Below are 19559 nucleotides of genomic sequence, written 5' to 3' on the forward strand. Positions count from 1 at the left end.
AGCCCTCCTTCCCAGGAAGTGGCCGGACATCTCCTGCTGATGGAAAGTAGAGAATAATCTTTTGCTTTTTGCTTTGCTTCCACGCAGCCTTTTGCTTTAGCTACATTAAACTGCCTTTATCTTGACCCACAAGTTTGGGGTTGGTTTTTTCCATCTTAATTTTCTCCCCTCCCTGCTTTGCTGAGGAGGGGAGTGATAGAGCGGCTTGAGGAGGAGCTGGGGAAGAGACAGGAGGAGCTGGTGCCTCCCAGCACTGTGACATTTTTTGATTAAATGAGATGTGGTGGGACAGCTTGCTCACCTGGCATCACACACATCCCCGTCACACTGCCCCCAAGAAGAGCCCCGAGCATCCTTTGAGGGAAAAGTTCCCCTTTCCCAGGGGATCAGGGCTTGGCTGTCTGGCTTGGTGAAACACAGCAAGGACTGACTTGGCACCAGAGCCACCCCACATTTGATTTTCCATCCTTAACTGGCACCTCTAACTTCCTGCTTCACCAAGCCCCAGGGATGGTAACCTGGTCTGGTCATCCCCTCCATGGTCTCTTCAGTGATGGCCCTCAGTGGGGCTCACTCCATAACAGGCTCAGAAACTTGGTTGGCTGCTGGCTTTCACTTCTCTAGAAGCTTGTTCAAGCCACTGTCAGTAGCTGCAGTTCAGGAACTTGGCAGCAGAGGGCTCGTTAACATGCAAAACGCCCCAACAAGCCAAGTCCCTGGGAATAATTTTCCTTAGGTCTTCAATTCTGTGTGGTTCATTAGAGCGATTTCAGGAGTGTAGTTAAAGTGAAAATATCTCGGGAGTATGTAACAATAAGAATGGATTTCTTCTTTTCCCACTTTGACTTTTCCTCTTAACAGATTCCGTTATATCAGCAATCTCCAATTGATATTGAAACTGAACATCTCCTAAGGGACTCTGAGTATGTAGGGGAGGCACGACCCTTTACGTTAGACACTCTGTGGGGAGTCTTCCTGCTTAAGTCCACCCCCACCATTTCTCTCATCAGCCACCTGGGACTTGCAGCAGCCTTGGTCAGGTCTGAGCTTCCACCATTAAGTCTGTAGCTGCATGTTTCAGCCTGTTGGCACCAACTCCACCTTGCTTTCCTTGGGGAACAAGATGCTCTCAGAGACAGAAAGACATTTAATTGCCAACAAACAAAATCAAAGTAAGATAGAGTTCAATAAAGAAGAAAATACACCCCTCAGCTACATATTAAGTTCATGTTACCTCCTCTGAAGTACACTTTCCACAGTGGATAGCTTTAGACCAATAGAAAACACATTCTTTTATCAAGCGCAGAAGCATAGTCCTCCTGCTAAACTCCCTGCTTGGAATCTGTTTGCTATTATTTGCTCTTTGCACACAGCGAGTCACATGCTGAAGTCATGAGCTCCCTTGACTCCCAGAGGGAAACCAAGTGACAAAGTGAATGAAGTGCTCTCTTTTGCATAGCCAAATCTGCACTAATCCCAACGTATCTGGGTCACAGGAATGTCTTCAAGCAGAGTCTGCAGCATCTAGACCCACTTGTTTTGCACTCCCTGTAGGGGAAATTACGTGTGACTCCATTGTAGGTGAAGGCAGGGGTGAGAGCGATCACATCTGATGCTGGGTGCACCTTGGGTGCAATTGCCCAGGCTTCTACATCCCGAGACTTCCTTGGTTGCTTAGTAAAGACTATGCCAGCTTCCCCACCCTGAATGTGGGTTCCTCGTCTCCCACCACAATGGCACATTTACTGGCCCCTCCTGTGACCCTCACTCACAACTGCTTACAGAATCTTAGAATCCCAGAATGATAGGGGTTGGAAGGGACCCCTGCAGATCATCTAGTCTAACCCCACTACCAAAGCAGGATCACCTAGAGCACGGTGCACAGGATTGCGTCCAGGCACATTTTGAATATCTCCAGAGATATTCACAGAGACCCCACAACCTTTCTGGGCAACCTGTTCCAATGCTCGGTCACCTTCAAAGTGAAGGTTTTCCTCATATTCAGATGGAACTTCCTGTGTTCCAATTTGTGCCCATTGTCCCTTGTCCTGTCACTGGGCACCACTGAAAAGAGTCTGACCCCTTCCTCTTGATTTAGATTTAGGGTTTAGCCTGGATATTAGAAAAAATTTCTTCACCAAAAGGGTTATCAACCACTGGAACAGGCTGCCTAGGAAAGTGGTTACATCACCATCTCTGGAGGTATTTAAAAGACATGTAGATGGGGTGCTTAGGGACATGGTGTAGTGGTTGGACTGGCAGTGTTAGGTTAATTGTTGCACTTGATGCTCTTAATGGTCTTTTCTAAATGTAAATATTCTATGATTCTTGATATCCACCCTTTAGATACTTATAAGTATTGATAAGATCCCCTCTCAGTCTTCTCCAGGCTAAAGAGACCCAGCTCTCTCAGCCTTTCCTCATACGAGAGATGCTCCAGGCCCTCATCATCTCTGTAGCCCTCCACTGGACTCTGGGGAGCCCAGAACTGGACACAATATTCCAGATGTGGCCTCAGCAGGGCAGAGCAGAGGGGGAGGAGAACCTTCGCTAGGTGCAGGACCCTACACTTGCCCTTGTTGAATTTCATTTGGTTCCTCTCCGCCCAACTCTCCAGCCTGTCCAGGTCTCGCTGAATGGCAGCGCAGCCTTCTACTGTGTCGGCCACTCCTCCCAGTTTTGTATCGTCAGCAAACTTGCTGAGGGTACGCTCTGTCCCCTCGTCCAGGTCATTGATGAATATGTTGAATAAGACCCGAACAAGCACTGACTCTTAGGGCACACCACTAGCTACAGGCCTCCAGCTAGACTCTGCATTGCTTATCACAACCCTCTGGGTCCTGCCATTCAGCCAGTTCTCTACCCGCCTCACTGCCCACGCATCCAGTCCACACTTCCTAAGCTTGCTAACGAGGATATTATGAGAGATTGTGTCAAAAGGCTTGCTGAAGTCAAGGTAGACAACATCCACTGCTCTCCCCTCATCCACTCAGCTGGTCATGATATCACAGAAGGCTATCAGATTGGTCAGGCATGGTTTCCCCTTGGTGAATCCATGCTGACCACTCCCGATAGCCGCCTTCTCCTCCACATGCTTATTGATGACCATCAGCATGAGCTGTTCCATCACCTTTCCAAGGATGGAGGTGAGGCTGACTGGCCTGTAGTTTCCTGGGTCCTCCTTCCTGCCCTTTTTGAAGGCTGGACTGACATTGGCTTTCCTCCAGTCCTCGGGCACCTCTCCTGTTCTCCATCACCTTTCAAAGATGATGGAGAGTGACATAGCAAGAACATCTGCCAGCTCCCTGAGCATTCGTGGGTGCATCCCATCAGGGCCCATGGATTTGTGGATGTCGAGTTTGCCTAGATGTTCTCTAACCCGATCCTCCTCGACCAAGGAGGAAGGTCTTCCTTTCTCCAGACTTTCTCTCCTACCTCCAGGGTCTGGGATTCCTGAGAGCCGGCCTTAACAGTAAAGACAGAATTCAGTAACTCCACCTTCTCTGCATCCTCTGTCACCAGGGCACCCACCTCATTCAGCAGCGGGACCACATTTTCCCTAGTCTTCCTTTTGCTGCTGATGTACTTGAAAAAGCCCTTCTTGCTGTCCTTGATGCCCCTTGCCAGATTTCATTCCAAGCGGGCCTTAGCCTTCCTTCTTGCATCCCTACATTCTCTGACTATATTCCTCCCAAGTGGCCAGTCCCTTTTTCCACAATTTGTAAACTTCCTTCTTCCCTTTGAGTTTTTCCAGGAGCTCCTTGGTCATCCATGCAGGTCTCCTGCCTCCTTTGCTTTATTTCCTACTCTTTGGGATGCACCCATCTTGAGGTGGGAGGAACTGGTGCTTGAATATTGACCTGGTCTCTTGGATCCTCTTACCTTCTAGAGCCCTAACCCATGGGATTCTCCCAAGCAGGTTTTTGAAGAGGCCAGAGTGAGCTCTCCTCAAGTCCAGGGTTGTAATCCTACTGATTGCCCTGCTTCTTCCATGCAGGATCCTGAACTCCCCCATCTCATGGCCACTGCAGCCAAGGCTGCCCCCAACCTTCACATCCTCAACCAAGCCTTCTTTCTTTGTTAGTACAAGGTCCAGCAACACCCCTCTCTCTGTGGTCTCCTCCACCACCTGTGTCAAAAAGTTGTCCTCAATGCTCTGCAGGAACCTCCTGGACTGAAATTAAGATTTCTTTCTTGAAGAATGTCCAGCCTTCCTGGACTCCTTTGCCCTTCAGGACTTCCTCCCAAGGGACCTCCTGTGGGTTTGTGGTGTGCATGGGAGCTGAGTCCCCTTCCAGCCCCAGGATTGCAAGCCCAGAAATGACATGCATCAATTGACTCAGCTGCATCCCCTCCCTCAGCAGGGGTAAAGGAGATCCCTCACAGTCACGATCTAGTTATCTTGTCTAATGATGGGACAAGGAAAAGTTAGTCTTAGACCTAACACCGTCTCTGAGAGGAGAAAAGCCACTGCTGGAAAGAAGTGTCCTTCCCCAGCTGCGGGAGAGGGCATCAGTGATTCCTTCAGCCTGTTTCACAGCAGGTTCCCCCGGAGCCCCAGGGACACCTGGAGGGAGCCCAGAGGGGGCAGAGAAAGTGCTGCCTTGGGCTGGTCCTCTGCTGCTGAGCTGGGCTGGGCTCCTGGGATGGAGGGAGCTCATGGCAAGCGGGCAGCGCTGCAGAGAGACAGCTCTGCCAAGGAGCAGCTCCTCTGCAAAGCGCAGCAGGGCTGAGGGCACTGCCTGCAGGCAGCGAGAGCAGAGGAGCCAGGCAGAGAGAGAAGGCAGTCTGGAGTGGGAGGACAGCTAAGTGTTCACTGTTGGAGAAAGCGTCGCAGTCCTCTACATGGTAAGTCTCTGGCAGCAGGATACACAGCTGTGGTTCCTTGAAAGATCTCCTAAAGCTGGCACATACCACAGCCTATGGAATCTGTCAGGAGGGTCTCTCGGTGTTTCTCAAGCTAAGAGGAGGATGATGTGCTCCAAAGCAGGGATTCCCTGCTGCACTTTCAGAGGGACAGGGATGCAAGACTTTGGCAAGGCTTTTGTTTCCCTTCTCCCAGGGACGGCTGCAGAGATGTGCAGCCAAGGGTGCCCAGGGCTGTCCTTCAGAGCAGGATTCCTGCACCCCCAGGGGCTGTGTGCCGGGCCAGGGACTCTGCTGCCTGCCAGGGTCACCCTCAGCCTGCCCGAGGAGGTGTAGGTTGAAGAAACGACCCCTGGCTGGACAGGGTCTTGCTGCTGTTGAGAAAGTGGGTTAGGGCTGCTCACAGCTCCAGATAATTTCCAAGATATTTCCGAAGACACGTATAAAAATGACATCAAAGCTGCATTTTCCTGAAAGGGAAGGAATCTGTTTGAGTTTCCCACTCTTGGCAGGCTGTGTGGGCAGTGGGAAATGGGAACTTATTTCTTTATCCTGGAGAAAGCACTGAGACCCCAGTTCTGGTTAGCACTTGTCTGAGCTGCTCCTTTCCCCTGCACACACAGAGATGTCCCTGGGCTGTGCCTGGCTGCCAGGAGGTGTCTGCAGGGCAGAGCTGAGCACTCAGTGGGTGGGATGGGGTCTGTGAGCCCTGAGAGGGAGGAGACCAGGGACAGAGAAACTCCTGGCAGGGACAGCTCTAGGCAATAGACACATGGGCAGAGAGTGAGAGGGAACTGCTCCCAGAAATGCCAGGGGAAGGGGAAGAGGGTATTGGGTACCTCCCTGCCATCCCCTGCCATGCCAGACACCTTCCCCAGAGCCATCCCCTTGTCTCCCCTCCTACACAGCAGAGCACAAGGAAAAATAGCATAGATTTTCTACACAGTAGTCTAACGTAAATATTTAACTGTTTTTTTCCCATGGACAGTGATGATGCCCAGCAGGACTATATGTCCAACGGCAGCTCCATCACCCAGTTCCTCCTCCTGGCATTCGCAGACACACGGGAGCTGCAGCTCTTGCACTTCGGGCTCTTCCTGGGCATCTACCTGGCTGCCCTCCTGGGAAACGGCCTCATCATCACTGCCATAGCCTGTCACCACCACCTCCACACCCCCATGTACTTCTTCCTCCTCAACCTCTCCCTCCTCGACCTGGGATCCATCTCCACCACTCTCCCCAAAGTCATGGCCAATTCCCTCTGGGACAGCAGGGCAATTTCCTTCTCAGGATGTGCTGCACAGATCTTTTTCTTTCTCTTTTTGATTACAGCAGAGTATTTTCTCCTCACCGTCATGGCCTACGACCGCTACGTTGCCATCTGCAAACCCCTGCACTACGGGACCCTCCTGGGCAGCAGAGCTTGTGCCCACATGGCAGCAGCTGCCTGGGGCAGTGGGTTTCTCACTGCTCTGCTGCACACGGCCAATACATTTTCCCTACCCCTCTGCCATGGGAATGCTGTGGACCAGTTCTTCTGTGAAATCCCCCAGATCCTCAAGCTCTCCTGCTCAGATGCCTACCTCAGGGAAGCTGGGCTAATTGTGGTTAGTGCCTGTTTAGGATTTGGGTGTTTTGTTTTCATTGTGGTGTCCTATGTGCAGATCTTCAAGGCCGTGCTGAGGATCCCCTCTGAGCAGGGACGGCACAAAGTCTTTTCCACATGCCTCCCTCACCTGGCCGTGGTCTCCCTGTTTATCAGCACTGCCATGGTTGCCTACCTGAAGCCCCCCTCCATCTCCTCCCCATCTCTGGACCTGGTGGTGGCTGTTCTGTACTCAGTGGTGCCTCCAGCCATGAACCCCCTCATCTACAGCATGAGGAACCAGGAGCTCAAAGATTCCCTGAAGAAACTTATGAATGGATCTCTCTGAGCCACCCATTTTCTTCTGCTAATCTCATTGCACTTGTAATGTAACTCAGTATAGGCTGAGACTTTCTTTGATAGTTTGTTTTTAGCTGTTCTCAGTTGCAATAACACTGTCCACAAAAAGTGTCCTTCATCCCATTTCTGTTTCAGTATCCACCAGTTGCTTGTGACCCACAGACTGTGTAAATGGGCAGGTGTGCTCTCTGGGTGTTGTAAAGGACCCTGTAGCAACTTGTTTGTCTGAGATCCTTCCTCTGTGACCTTTGTAAAGCTGTGGGTGAAGTACTTGGTGCAGAGGTGGAGAGGAAAACCAGCCCTGGCACAGCAGCACTGCCAGGGAGCACCAGTTCTTGGTCTTCCCAGAGCTTCACTTTGCACTTCCACTCTCTCCTTCTTAGCCCTTGTGTTGGTGTAAGGTCTGAGTGCTCTGGCAGCTTGGTCACAGTCCTGTGGTGTGGCAGTCCTGTGACCACAGGCAGGGACAGGCAGTGGGCACTTCTGTGACAGATCTGACCTCCATAACGCCATTTCCACCATCAAAAAGGATCTTCTCAGGGCAGTGCCTGAAGGTTTTGGTCTTCTTTCAAAGTGGCTCTAGAGGATATGCCCCGAAATATGCCCAAGAGAGGAAAACACTTGTGAACAGCGAAAGTGTGCGAGTGTGCAGGTTTGGGGCACAATAGCAGTATCGTGGACGCTCATGGGAGAATTCGGTAATTGGCACTGAAGAACGTCTCCTCACACAGCCAGGCCTCCTGGGAGAGACATGAAGGACCAGCAGAGTAGAGTCCGGTCTGTGCCTGTGTTCACTGGACACTCCATCCAAAGCACACACCATGTGGGCTCCTATGATGAAAATTACCTCTACCCCAGCCACACCCGGTACACCGAATCTCCTCTCCCATGGCATTCCTGGTAGCAGTCCATCTCATTCCCTGCCCAGTGCAGACCAACCATCTGCAATACAAATATGAGCAACAAATGAAGTCCTCCCAAGCCTTGCACAAGCAGTCAAAGAGCAAAGACTTGCCTCAGGGAGCTCCTCCCCTCACACATCTTGATGTGCTTCCTCAACCAGTGTTTTTTGGATCCATGAATAGTGAATGGTGAAACATGGTCATCCCCTGAGGCTGAGATGAAAAGTCTTGAGAGCTGCTTAACTTAATACTACTTGTTGCTTTATGCTAACAAATCCAAACAAATTGAATACCATGTAAATATCATTCAAGAACATGTCCATACCTAACACCAAAAAACTCGAGAACAATCTCTGCTCAGGGGTCTGTCAGCTGACTAGTCATGGCTATGGGCTTAGCTACCAGATCTCAGAGCTCAGGCACAGCACAGTTTAATGATATTAGCTGTGGTGAAAGGGTAAACTGCTGAGCCTAGACTGTCAGATAGACTGTCTCCTGAGAAAAGACATGAGCGGGAGGCCCTAAGGAGAAGGAGAATAAAAATTAACCTGTGTCTGGCAAACGGAGGGGAACATCTGGACCGCAGAAGGTCATGTTTTAACGACCTGACTGCATATGCAGAACAATGCTGCATGACTGGGAACACTTGAAAGGAATGGAACGTGATTGGAGAGGGCTAAAGAGTAAGTGTGTGCTATTGGGTGATTATGCTTAGCTATATATAAACTTTTCAAGCTGTAGATAAACTCTTGAAAACCCCCTATAGATACCTTCCTTCCGTATGGAGACGGGGTCTCCCAATCATGAAATAAACCTTTTTTAATTCTACCCTTGTGTCCCTTTCCTCCTCCCTCCTCAGCTGATGAATATCCCAACTTGCTTTTGTGACAGTGCCCCAGTTTTACGCACTGTCCTACGTGCAGATCTTCAGGGCCGTGCTGAGGATCCCCTCTGAGCAGGGACGGCACAAAGCCTTTTCCACGTGCCTCCCTCACCTGGCCGTGGTCTCCCTGTATGTCAGCACTGTCATGTTTGCCTACCTGAAGCCCCCTTCCAACTCCTCCCCATCCCTGGATCTGGTGGTGGCAGTTCTGTACTCGGTGCTGCCTCCAGCTGTGAACCCCCTCAACTCAGCATGAGGAACCAGGAGTTCAAAGATGCCCTATGGAAACTGGCTCAATGGACGTTGTTGCACTAACAATAACCTGCCTCCCCTTCTCTGCACATTTCCCAGAATTTATCTTAGGCCACGAGTCTGCTGTTTTCCCTTGTGATAATCACACTTATAGATATTTTCCTGGGTATATACTGCTTCACTTGAGTGTTGATGCTGTTGTTTCTGACCCTTGCACAACACTGTGTCAGATGTGGCCTTTCCAGTAGCAGATCTTCAACAAAAGGGGATCTCCCAGGTGCAGCGTCTGAAGGCTGGGCTTTTCCTCCAAAGCTGCTGCCAAGAAAACGTGCAAGGAACTGGTCTTTTAAAGAGTTGATTCTCCTTATGTTCTCAATGTTTTGGGGGTTAAGCTCATGGTACTATTGAGTTCCACTGGACCAAATGTTAATCACAGAATCACAGAATGGGAGGGGTTGGAAGGGACCTCTGGAGATCATTTAGTCCAAGCCCACTGCTAAAGCAGGAGCACCTCTCTGGGCAACCTGTTCCAGTGCTCTGTCACATCTGCTCTGGATTTCAAAGCTCTCTTCTTGGTGTCCAGTGGCAGTGGAGATGGTCCATGAGCTTCACATTATCTCCTCATGTTTCTTCATGTATGACAAGACTGATGGCATGTAGCAAACTCTCTGGAAAAGAATTTGAAGGGATGAGGAGAGGCCAGTGTGTCCCCAACATGATGTCCACAGTGTGGCTGGATCACAGGTGGTCCTCCCCTAGGGACTTTCCCAGCAGCAGAAAGTTTATTAGTTAAAGCAAAAACTGTGCGTGCAAGCAAAGAAAAATGCGGAATTCATTCACTACTTCCCACTGGCAGGCAGATGTTCAGCCATTTCCAGAAAACCAGGGCTTCATCACATGTATCAGTGACTTGGGAAGAAAACACCATGACCATGAATGTCCCCCTTTCATCCTCTTTTCCTTGAGTTCTTATTGCTGAGCACAATGTTGTATGGCATGGAATATTCCTTTGGTCATTTGAGCTCAGCTGTCCCAGCCGTGCTCCTGCCAACTTCTTGCACATCTCCAGCCTGCTTGTAGAGGGGGTAGAGTGTCAGAAAGAGAAAGCCTTCATGCTCTGCAAGGACTGCTCAGCAACAGCCAGAACGCTGGTGTGTTATCAGCGTTGGTTTAGTAACAAATGCAAAGCACAGAGCCCTGTGTGCTGCTGTGAAGAGAATTAACTCCATCCTAGCCAGACCCAGGATGGAGTTGCAGGTCATACAGACAGGGTGAGGAATGAACTAAGCCTTACTTGAATGACATGAGGAAGTCTGTGGATCACAGGCGCTGGCTTTTATGGAGGAATCAGTCTCCCTGGTATTCAAAGGTTAGGTAAGACAGCAAGATGCAAAGAGTCCAGGAGGTTTCTCTCAGGTTTTGTGGACAACTCCTGAGCACAGCTGCCAAGCAGGCCACCCAGTCTGATGCTCACTTGGACTTAATACTCCCAAAAGTGGAAGAGCTGGTCAGGGATGTGAAGACCAGTGTCATCCCTGGCTGCAGTGACCATGAAATTGCAGTCTCTCAGATCCCCAGGGAAATGGGGAAGGAGACTAGCAGCGCACAGACCTTGGACACCAGGGAATGAGAATCTGGCCTATTGAGGGCATTGGCAGGGGGGATGCCACGGGGGCAGTGTCAGGGTCCTGAGAGCATCCATCGGCCTTCATGGTCCTGAAGAGCATAACCTGCAGCCTCCACCTGCATCCCTGTCCATGGGCCCAGGAGAACACTGAAGCCCAGGACTGAGTTTCAGCCCCAGCTTGATCTATGCTGTAGGTGTCCCGGTCTCTAGACACAGCCATGGACACAGCCTTGTCTGTCCATGGACCTTGTTGATTGGGACTTGAAGACTCACTTCCTGGCCTGATTCTTGATGGGGTGTGCAACGGAATGACTCTGTGGCCCTCTGAGAGCCAGACCCCAGCTGATGCAGAGAGGCCTATGGCCTTTGTGCTGCCTTTCTTCCCATCACTTGGTCAGGTTTGGGGAGGAGAGATAGGAAAAGCAGGTGAAGTTTTTGGGTGCCAGCTATTGAAACGGGGAGCAGAGCCATCACATGTGAAATGATCTAAAGTCTATGCGAGTCCAAAACTGTTGTCTTCAGTGTTCTTTCTCTCAAGCCTTAAATGTTCTCCAGGAACCTGGAAGCTCTGAGATCCCTCCACCTCCCTCTCTATAGTTATTAAGTTGATAGTACCCAAGTCAGAGGCTTTCAATTCTGTTTACAGCCTAAAGCACCCCATGGTCTGGAGGTAAACTAGGAACCTTGCATAATGGTCCCACTCCTCTGGACAAGAAGGTGGATATTCCCAGGAATCTCAGGAGGCATGGTGTAGAGAGGTCCAGTTCCCTCAGACTCACCTCACAGGTCATGCTTTAGGCCCCTAGCTCCATCTTGGCAGATGTCCTCTGGACACTCCCTATTTTCTCCACTTTGCTTTTGAAGGCTCACGTGGCATTGTCCTGGTGCACAGGCCCTTCTCCTCAGGGCACTCCTTAGCCAGCCAGGTCTCTACCCATGCTGCTGCATGAGGTTGTTGTGCAGCTTGTGGGCTGAGCTAAAAATAGTTTAATAGGTGAGAGAAAAAAGAAAACCTAACATAAATGAAAACCAAGAGGCAACGCAAAGGCAATCACGTCTCACCTGCCACAAGCAGACTGACACCCAGCCAGTCCCCCAGCAACAGACACCTTGAATGACAAAAACTCCACCTCTTTCTTCCTCTGCCCCAGCTTTTATTGCTGAGTGTGACGTCATATGGTATGGAATATCCCTTTGGTCAGTCGGGGTCAGCTGTCCCGGCTCTGTCCCCCTGCAAACTTCTTGCCCACCCCCAGCCTACTTGCTGGGCAGGAGCAGAATGAGAAACAGAGAAAGCCTCGAAGCTGTGCAAACGCTGCTGAGCAGCAGCCAGAACACGGGTGTGTTATCAACACTGCTTTAGGCACAAATGCAAAACATGGCACTATAAGGACTGCCACAAAGGAAGTTAACCCCATCCCAACCAGACCCAATACACTTGAACTGGAGGTCCAGAAATGGACACAGTGGTGTAGAGGTGGCTTGACAAGTGATGAGCAGGGGGAGACAATCGCTTCCCTCATGATTTGGTGAGGCTCCTCTTTATACACTCCAGGACGCTGCTGGCCTTCTTTGCTGCTAGGTCACACTGGATCATGTAGATCACTGCTGGATTGTGTTTTGCCTACTCTCCTTCTTCTGTCTCATGAAGTTCCTGACAGGACACTCTTCCCACCTGCCCTGAACCTACTGATCGGGTTTCTCCCAAATGCCATCCTAAGGCACAAGAATGATCCTCCCAATATAGTGTCATCAACAAATGTGGTGAGAGTGGCCTCCTTCGGCTCATGGATACAGTGGGATGTGAAGGTGACCAATGTTCAGTGTGGGAAAACTGTGCAACAACCTGGGCCTCCCCAAGCAGGGGTGAAAAAGAAACAAAGTCCAGAGCATCAAAAAAAATGTTTTAACAGGTAGGTCTCAGTGGCAGAGGCAAAGCCCAGAGCCAAGGGGAAAATGATCTTGGTCCTTTTGGCTCTGTCAGCCTTGCCAAACCCTTGCTCATCTCCACTGCAAGCTCTCGTATACTGTCACATGCCTGCACCTTTTTCCCTTCAGGCTGCGGACACTCATCTTTATTTCCCACCAAGGTCTCACCTCAGCATTTCTGTTACCTTCACTGATGTCGCTCTACTCTTGCTGCTTTTTCTTGAACCACAAAGCCATGGGCTGATCCAGACACCCTCTGGGTGATCTCTTGCACCCCAAGGCTACCCTTTGAGTGACATTTCTTTTTCAGCACATCCAGTCTGAACCTTCCAAGCTGCACTTTGTGAAGGTTTGCTTCTCTTCCCACTACCAAGAAAAGCTCCATCATCTCTGAAACCACCCTTCCAGCAGTTTTCAGCTGCTACTGTAGTGCCCTGAACCTCTGCTCCACCCAAGTCCCTCAGCTTCTCCACAGAGGCCCCAACCCCCTTTCCTGGCAGATGTCCTCTGGGGCTGCTCCAGTTCTTGCCCACTCCTCCAGGCTGGCAACCCCATGCCCAGGCACACGAGTCCAGATGTGGCTACACCAGCGCTGCGTCAAGGGGGGTGATAACACCCTTGCCTGGGTGGCCACAGTCCTCCTAATACAGCCCTGTGTTCAGCTGGCCTCAGTCACTGTTTATAGTGTTTGCTCCATCAAATGGCATTTTAAATGATACTTCACAGAGTCTGCGTGCCTTTCTTACGGGGGACGTAACCTGTTTGAGCAGCCAGGAATCAGGTTTGGAAAGCAAAAGCCCTGATACAATTAAATCTGGCCAGGGATGCCAAGGACAACAAGAAAAGTTTCTATGGGTACATAAAAGGAAGACGAGGGAAAATGTTAACACTAACTTCAGTAGCAACAGCTCATCTTGGTGCCATTGAATTCCCTTATGAGAGTCAACTGACTGTCTGTATGCACCATTGCTGTCCTTGCAGGAGGTTGTCCTGAAACACCAGCTGTGCTGGGCTCTGCTGCCTATCAGTACTGCTGCTCATGAGATCCCTCCTGAAGGTCCCCAGTCTGCCCCTCTGACGTCCCAAGGGCCCATATATGCAAAGACGCGCTATGTTCATAGCAGAGACGCGCTTGGACTATGTGGTAGATGGCAATGTCAATGATGATATGAGCTGTAGACGTAGATGATGAGGTAGCTGACATGAGGTGCCCACAGAGCCAGCAAAACCTGCTGTCCTCACCAATGCCCGAGATAAGCAGGGCTGGGCTGTGCAGCCCTGACAGGAGACCATGAGACGTTATAGTCAGGGCAGACCTGGGAAATACAGCTGATGGGGAAGAGAAGGAGACATAGCCGTCCCTATGGCACATGCCTCCATTTGGTCAGAGGAACACCTCTATAGGTTGCCCTGAACCTACTGATCAGGGACAGGATTCTTTGTACTGAATGTCAGCATCTGCTGTCATGTCTGTTGGCCAAAGGAATTCCCCAACAGCCTCCAAGGTGATGCCCTCACATGCCGCCCTGTCCCTCACAATTGTTCCATTACAGCTTGCTGCCACCTGCACGTGCCTTGGACCACCTGTGGCACCTCAAATGGCACCAGGTTTTAGCATCAGAAAAGTTCACTCCTGGCCTCTATCTCCATTATTAACATGGCACCTTAGATAAGGAGCTCACACCTATTTGACTGAAAAAGGGGAAACATCAAATGCATTTTTAACAAGGGAAAAAAGGAAGACTCAGAGAACTACAGGCTGGTCAGTCTCACCTCTGTGCCTGGCAAGATCATGGAGCTGCCAAGGAGGTGACTGGTGACAGCCAACATGGCTTCACTAAGGGCAAATTGTGCCTGACAGATTTGGTGGCATTCTATGATGGGGTTACAGCATTGGTGGATAAGGGAAGAGTGACTGACATCATCTACCTGGAGCTGTGCAAGGCATTTGACACTGTCCCACACGACATCCTTGTCTCTAAATTGGAGAGACACGGATTTGACAGATGGACCTCTCAGTGGATAAGGAATTGGCTGGACGGTCGCACTCAAAGAGTTGTGGTCAATGGCTCAATGTCCAAGTGGAGATCAGCTACGAGTGGCGTTCCTCAGGGGTCGGTACTGGGACTGGTACTGTTGAATGTCTTTGTCGGTGACATGGACAGTGGGATCGAGTGCCCACTCAGCAAGTTTGACAACAACACCAAGCTGTGTGGTGTGGTCAACATGCTGGAGGGAAGGGATTCCATCCAGAGGGACCTTGACAGGCTGGAGAGATGGTCCCATGCAAAACTCATGAAGTTCAACAAGGCCAAGTGCAAGATCCTGCATGTGGGTCAGGGCAATCCCAAGCATGACTATAGGCTGGGCAGGGAATGGATTGAGAGCAGCCCTGAGGAGAAGGACTTGGGAGTGTTGATTGATGAGAAGCTCAACATGAGCTGGCAGTGTGCGCTAGCAGCCCAGAAAGCCAACTGTGTCCTGGGCTGCATCACCAGCAGCGTGACCAGCAGGTCAAGGGAGGTGATTCGGCCCCGCTACTCCGCTCTTGTGAGACCCCACCGGCAGTACTGTGTCCAGCTCTGGGGTCCTCAGTACAGGAAAAACATGAAGCTGTTGGAGTGAGTCCAGAGGAGGCCATGAAGATGATCAGAGAGCTACCTAAAGGGGCTACAGGAAAGCTGGAGAGGGACTGTTTATCAGGGAGTGTAGTGATAGGACAAGGGGTAATGGGTTTAAACTAAAAGAGGGGAGATTTACATTAGATATTAGGAAGAAATTCTTCACTGTAGAGGGTGGAGAGACCCTGGAAGAGGTTGCCCAGAGAAGCTGTGGATACCCCCTCCCTGGAAGTGTTCAAGGCCAGGTTGCATTGGGCTTTGGGCAACGTGGCCTAGTGGAGGGTGTGCCTGCCCATGGCAGGGGGGTTGGAACTAGATGCTCTTTCAGGTCCCTTCCGACCAAAGCCATTCTATGATTCCATGATTTTTTTGCAGCTGAGCTGAGGCAAGAGGAATCCCACCTCCAGTGGGTCTGTGGGTTGCACTGGAGAAGCTGAATCCCCTCTGGCCTCAGGAATACTGATGAGAGCTGAGATGCCTTCATTGACTTGGTTCCATCCCTGCCCTGCACAGAAGGAAATGATCCCCTGCCTGTCACTGCCTGTGTGTCCTGCCTGACAATGGGGCAGGAATGGGGGTTTCCAGAGGGGAACATGGACACCTCCTGTAGATCTGCACACCCTGGAAGAGCAATTCCCATCGCAGGAATCAGCCTGTCCAGTGCTTAGGGAGGGACACTGGGTGATTACTTCAGTCTGCTTCAAATTCTGCTCCCCAGGAGAGACCCTGCTGCCTTTCGTGAGCTGTGAGCCCTGGAGGCCCAGGGACACCTCGAGGGAGTCGGGGAGGGTGGGGAGGGGGCAGAGAAAGTGACACCTTGGGCTGTTGTGCTGCTGCTGAGCTGAGCTGGGCTCCTGGGATGGAGGGAGCTCATGGCAAGCGGGCAGCGCTGCAGAGAGACAGCTCTGCCCAGGAGCAGCTCCTCTGCAAAGTGCAGCAGGGCTGAGGGCACTGCCTGCAGGCAGCGAGGGCAGAGGAGCGAGGAGAAGAGAGGAAAGAGGCAGTCTGGGGTGTGAGAATGTTGCGAAGTAACAGGAGGAGAAATCTCCACAGCACTTGGCACGGTAGGTCTGTGGCAGCAGGACAAAGCAGCTGCAGTTCCTGGAGAGACCTCCAAAAGCTGGCACATGCCACAGCCTGTGGGATCTATCAGGAGGACGCTCACAACGTCTCTGGTGTGGAGGAGGAGGAGGACGTGCTGCAGAGCAGGGCTTCCCTGCCACAGCGTCAGAGGCACAGGGCATGACGGCTGCCTTCTGCCAGGAACGGCCGCAGGGGTGTGCAGGTGGGTGTGCAGCCAGGGGTGCCCAGGGCTGTCCTTCCGAGCAGGGTCCCTGCACCCCAGGGGCTGTGTGCTGGCACAGGGACTCTGCCGCCTGCCAGGGTCACCCTCAGCCTGCCCGGGGAGCTCCCCATGGCGCTGTGGGGAGAAGCTGTGGGTGGAAGGAGCGACCTCTGTCAGGGCAGGGTCCTTCTGCTGTCGAGAGGGTGCTGCGTGGGTCAGGGTTGCTCACAGCTCCAGGGTAGCCCTGGGGATTTCCAAGGGGTCTTTTCAAGATGGTGTTCCCTGTAAGGGAAGGTGTCTGTCTTTTGAGGTTTCTCATCTTGGTCGGCTGGTTGGGCAGTGGGACATTTCCAAGGGGGCTTTTGAATCCAGAGATCAAAGGAGGGTCTCCTGTATGGCTAAGGAGCTTTCCTCATCTGTGATTCAGTGTGCAGCTGTGGGGGCTACAGACAGCACCAGCATCACCTTTCCAGTCTCATCAGGCTTTGTGTGACCTTCTCTGTAGCCCCTGCACACACACAGAGAGGCTGCAGGGCAGAGCTGGGCACACAGGGGCTGGCATGGGGTCTGTGAGCAGAGAAGAGACGTGGGGCCAGAGAAAGAGCTCCTGGCAGGGACAGCTCCAGGCAGGAGAGATGGGCAGGAAAGGAAGGAACTGCTCATGGAAACCCTGTTGCAGGGGAGATACGGGCACCTCCCGGCCACCCCTTGCAGTGCAGACGCCTTCCCTGAGAAACCCCCTTCATCCCTCCCACCCAGCACATTCTTGGCCCTCACGGCCATTGGGGTCTAGGGTGGGAGTCACCTCTCTGTCCAGCAGACCAGCAGAAGAGGCAAAGGGCATCCCTCCTGCCACATATTTATTTCCCGCTGACCAGCAATCGGATGGAAGGCAACTGTCCTGCAGTATCAGTCTCTGGGAGGTGACATGCACAGCTGGGTCAGGGTAACGCTTTCCCGAGTGCCCGGCTGTCTCTGCCCTGGCCTCTCTCAGCCAGACCCTCCCTGTGCTTTTCCTTGTTTCTCCCTGTGATTGTTTTAAAGTTACCTTTTTATTGCGGTCAGACTCCCTGGGGGTGGGAGGTTCAGCTGCAGAGTCACGGGCTGATCTTGTTCATCCATTCATGTGGGCATGTCCTTGGGAACAAGTGTCCCAGCTTTCCTCTGACGTGTGGGGCTGTGGGCAATGGAGTCTGTGGGGCTGGAGAATGAGCTGGATTTCCCTTAATCAGGTGCTGTCGTTAGGACACTTGGCTAAGTCCTTGGGGTGTCCTTCCAAGGTGTGAGCTGCCCTCCAGGATGCAAGCCTGCCCCATAGCACCTTTGTGTTATCTGAAAGCCCCATGGAGAAATGCCGAGATGCTACAACCAAGGAAAAGCTGTTGGGTTGGTGAAATGAGCCGCATTTCTTCTTGTCTAGAAGTGGGGTGCTGAGACCTTGAGAAAGGGTGAGACAATTTGTGGTCTGCACTGGATGCCTCTGCTCTCAGCAGTGTCTGGTTGTATGACATAACCTAAGAGTGTGGTCACTCTCCACCTCATGAAGGTACAAGCTGGGAACAAGACGGAGGGACAGACCAGCTCCCCTCACTCTGCTCTAAGCCACAGGCAATCCTCTTGCCTCGCACGACTCACTCTGTGCTCCCTGAGTGCAGCAGAAATGCTGAGGGTTTCTGACATCCAAGAACACCTCTCGAATGTCTCAAACTGCCTTCTGCCATCCTAGTTCCTTAGTCCGCAGAGTGCAGATGCTGACAGGCCCTTTTTCGTTAGGAGCGGATTCACCTGACAAAGCCAAACCCAGGACTGGCCCCTGTCCCCACCGTTCCCATGAACCCACTGCTGCAGAGCAGGGCTGACTCCTCGGCAGCCAGCGGGCAGAGGCTCTGCTCCTCACAGCAAAATCAGCCAGCACCAACCAGAGCTGCACCCATGGAAGTGTAGGAGGTCTCCTGGGAAATGAGAAGGTCTGTATGCAGTAGGGGCAGAGTCTATGGGTAATGGATTTCATTTTGCTCAGAGAAGTCTCCGCTAACTGACTGTGTTTTCCTCCTTGAACAGTTCCCCAAGCCCAGAGTGAACAAATGTCCAACAGCAGCTCCATCACCCAGTTCCTCCTCCTGGCATTCGCAGACACACGGGAGCTGCAGCTCTTGCACTTCGGGCTCTTCCTGGGCATCTACCTGGCTGCGCTCCTGGGAAACGGCCTCATCATCACCGCCATAGCCTGTGACCACCACCTCCACACCCCCATGTACTTCTTCCTCCTCAGCCTCTCTGTTCTTGACCTTGGCTGCATCTCCACCACTCTCCCCAAAGCCATGGCCAATTCCCTCTGGGACACCAGGGTCATCTCCCACTCAGGATGTGCTGCACAGCTCTTTCTGTTTGTTTTTTTCATTTCAGCAGAGTATTGTCTTCTCACCGTCATGGCCTATGACCGCTACGTTGCCATCTGCAAACCCCTGCACTACGGGACCCTCCTGGGCAGCAGAGCTTGTGCCCACATGGCAGCAGCTGCCTGGGGCAGTGGGTTTCTCAATGCTCTGCTGCACACGGCCAATACATTTTCCCTACCCCTCTGCCACGGCAATGCTGTGGACCAGTTCTTCTGTGAAATCCCCCAGATCCTCAAGCTCTCCTGCTCAGATGCCTACCTCAGGGAAGTTGGCCTTCTTGTGGTCAGTGCCTGTTTAGCCTTTGGGTGTTTTGTTTTCATTGTGGTGTCCTATGTGCAGATCTTCAGGGCCGTGCTGAGGATCCCCTCTGAGCAGGGACGGCACAAAGCCTTTTCCACGTGCCTCCCTCACCTGGCCGTGGTCTCCCTGTTTATCAGCACTGGACCTTTTGCCCACCTGAAGCCCCTGTCTGTCTCCTCCACAACCCTGGATCTCGTGGTGGCAGTTCTGTACTCGGTGGTACCTCCATCTGTGAACCCCCTCATCTACAGCATGAGGAACCAGGAGCTCAAGGATGCAGTGTGGAAACTGATGACCGGATGTTATTCAGAAGCAAAAAACTGCCCCTCTTCTGCATAGCATTTATTTATGATGTAACTTATTACAGGTCCAGTCTGTTGTCTGCATTTTTTGGTTTTTGGCATGGTGTTTTACTTGTAATGATGTTGTCATCCCCTCTCTCATTCACTGTCTGCTTTCTTTTCTGACTGAGTGGCTGTGTATATGGAGAGCCTTGCTCTCTCTGTGTTACAATAAAAAATAAATAAAAGGGCCCTGCAGTGCCTTTCTG

General features: G+C 51.7%; 1 protein-coding gene across 1 annotated transcript; it reads left to right on the top strand.

Annotated features, from left to right (window-relative positions):
- Positions 1-4409: 4409 nt before the first annotated feature.
- LOC129201205 (olfactory receptor 14A16-like) lies at positions 4410-19348 on the top strand. The gene is made up of 2 exons (XM_054812360.1): positions 4410-4662; positions 18372-19348. The coding sequence occupies exons 1-2, from the start codon at positions 4410-4412 to the stop codon at positions 19346-19348; spliced, it is 1230 nt and encodes a 409-aa protein (XP_054668335.1).
- Positions 19349-19559: the final 211 nt, after the last annotated feature.

This window comes from Grus americana, unplaced genomic scaffold, assembly GCF_028858705.1.
Source record: "Grus americana isolate bGruAme1 unplaced genomic scaffold, bGruAme1.mat scaffold_848, whole genome shotgun sequence".
In the NCBI taxonomy this organism is placed as follows: domain Eukaryota; kingdom Metazoa; phylum Chordata; class Aves; order Gruiformes; family Gruidae; genus Grus; species Grus americana.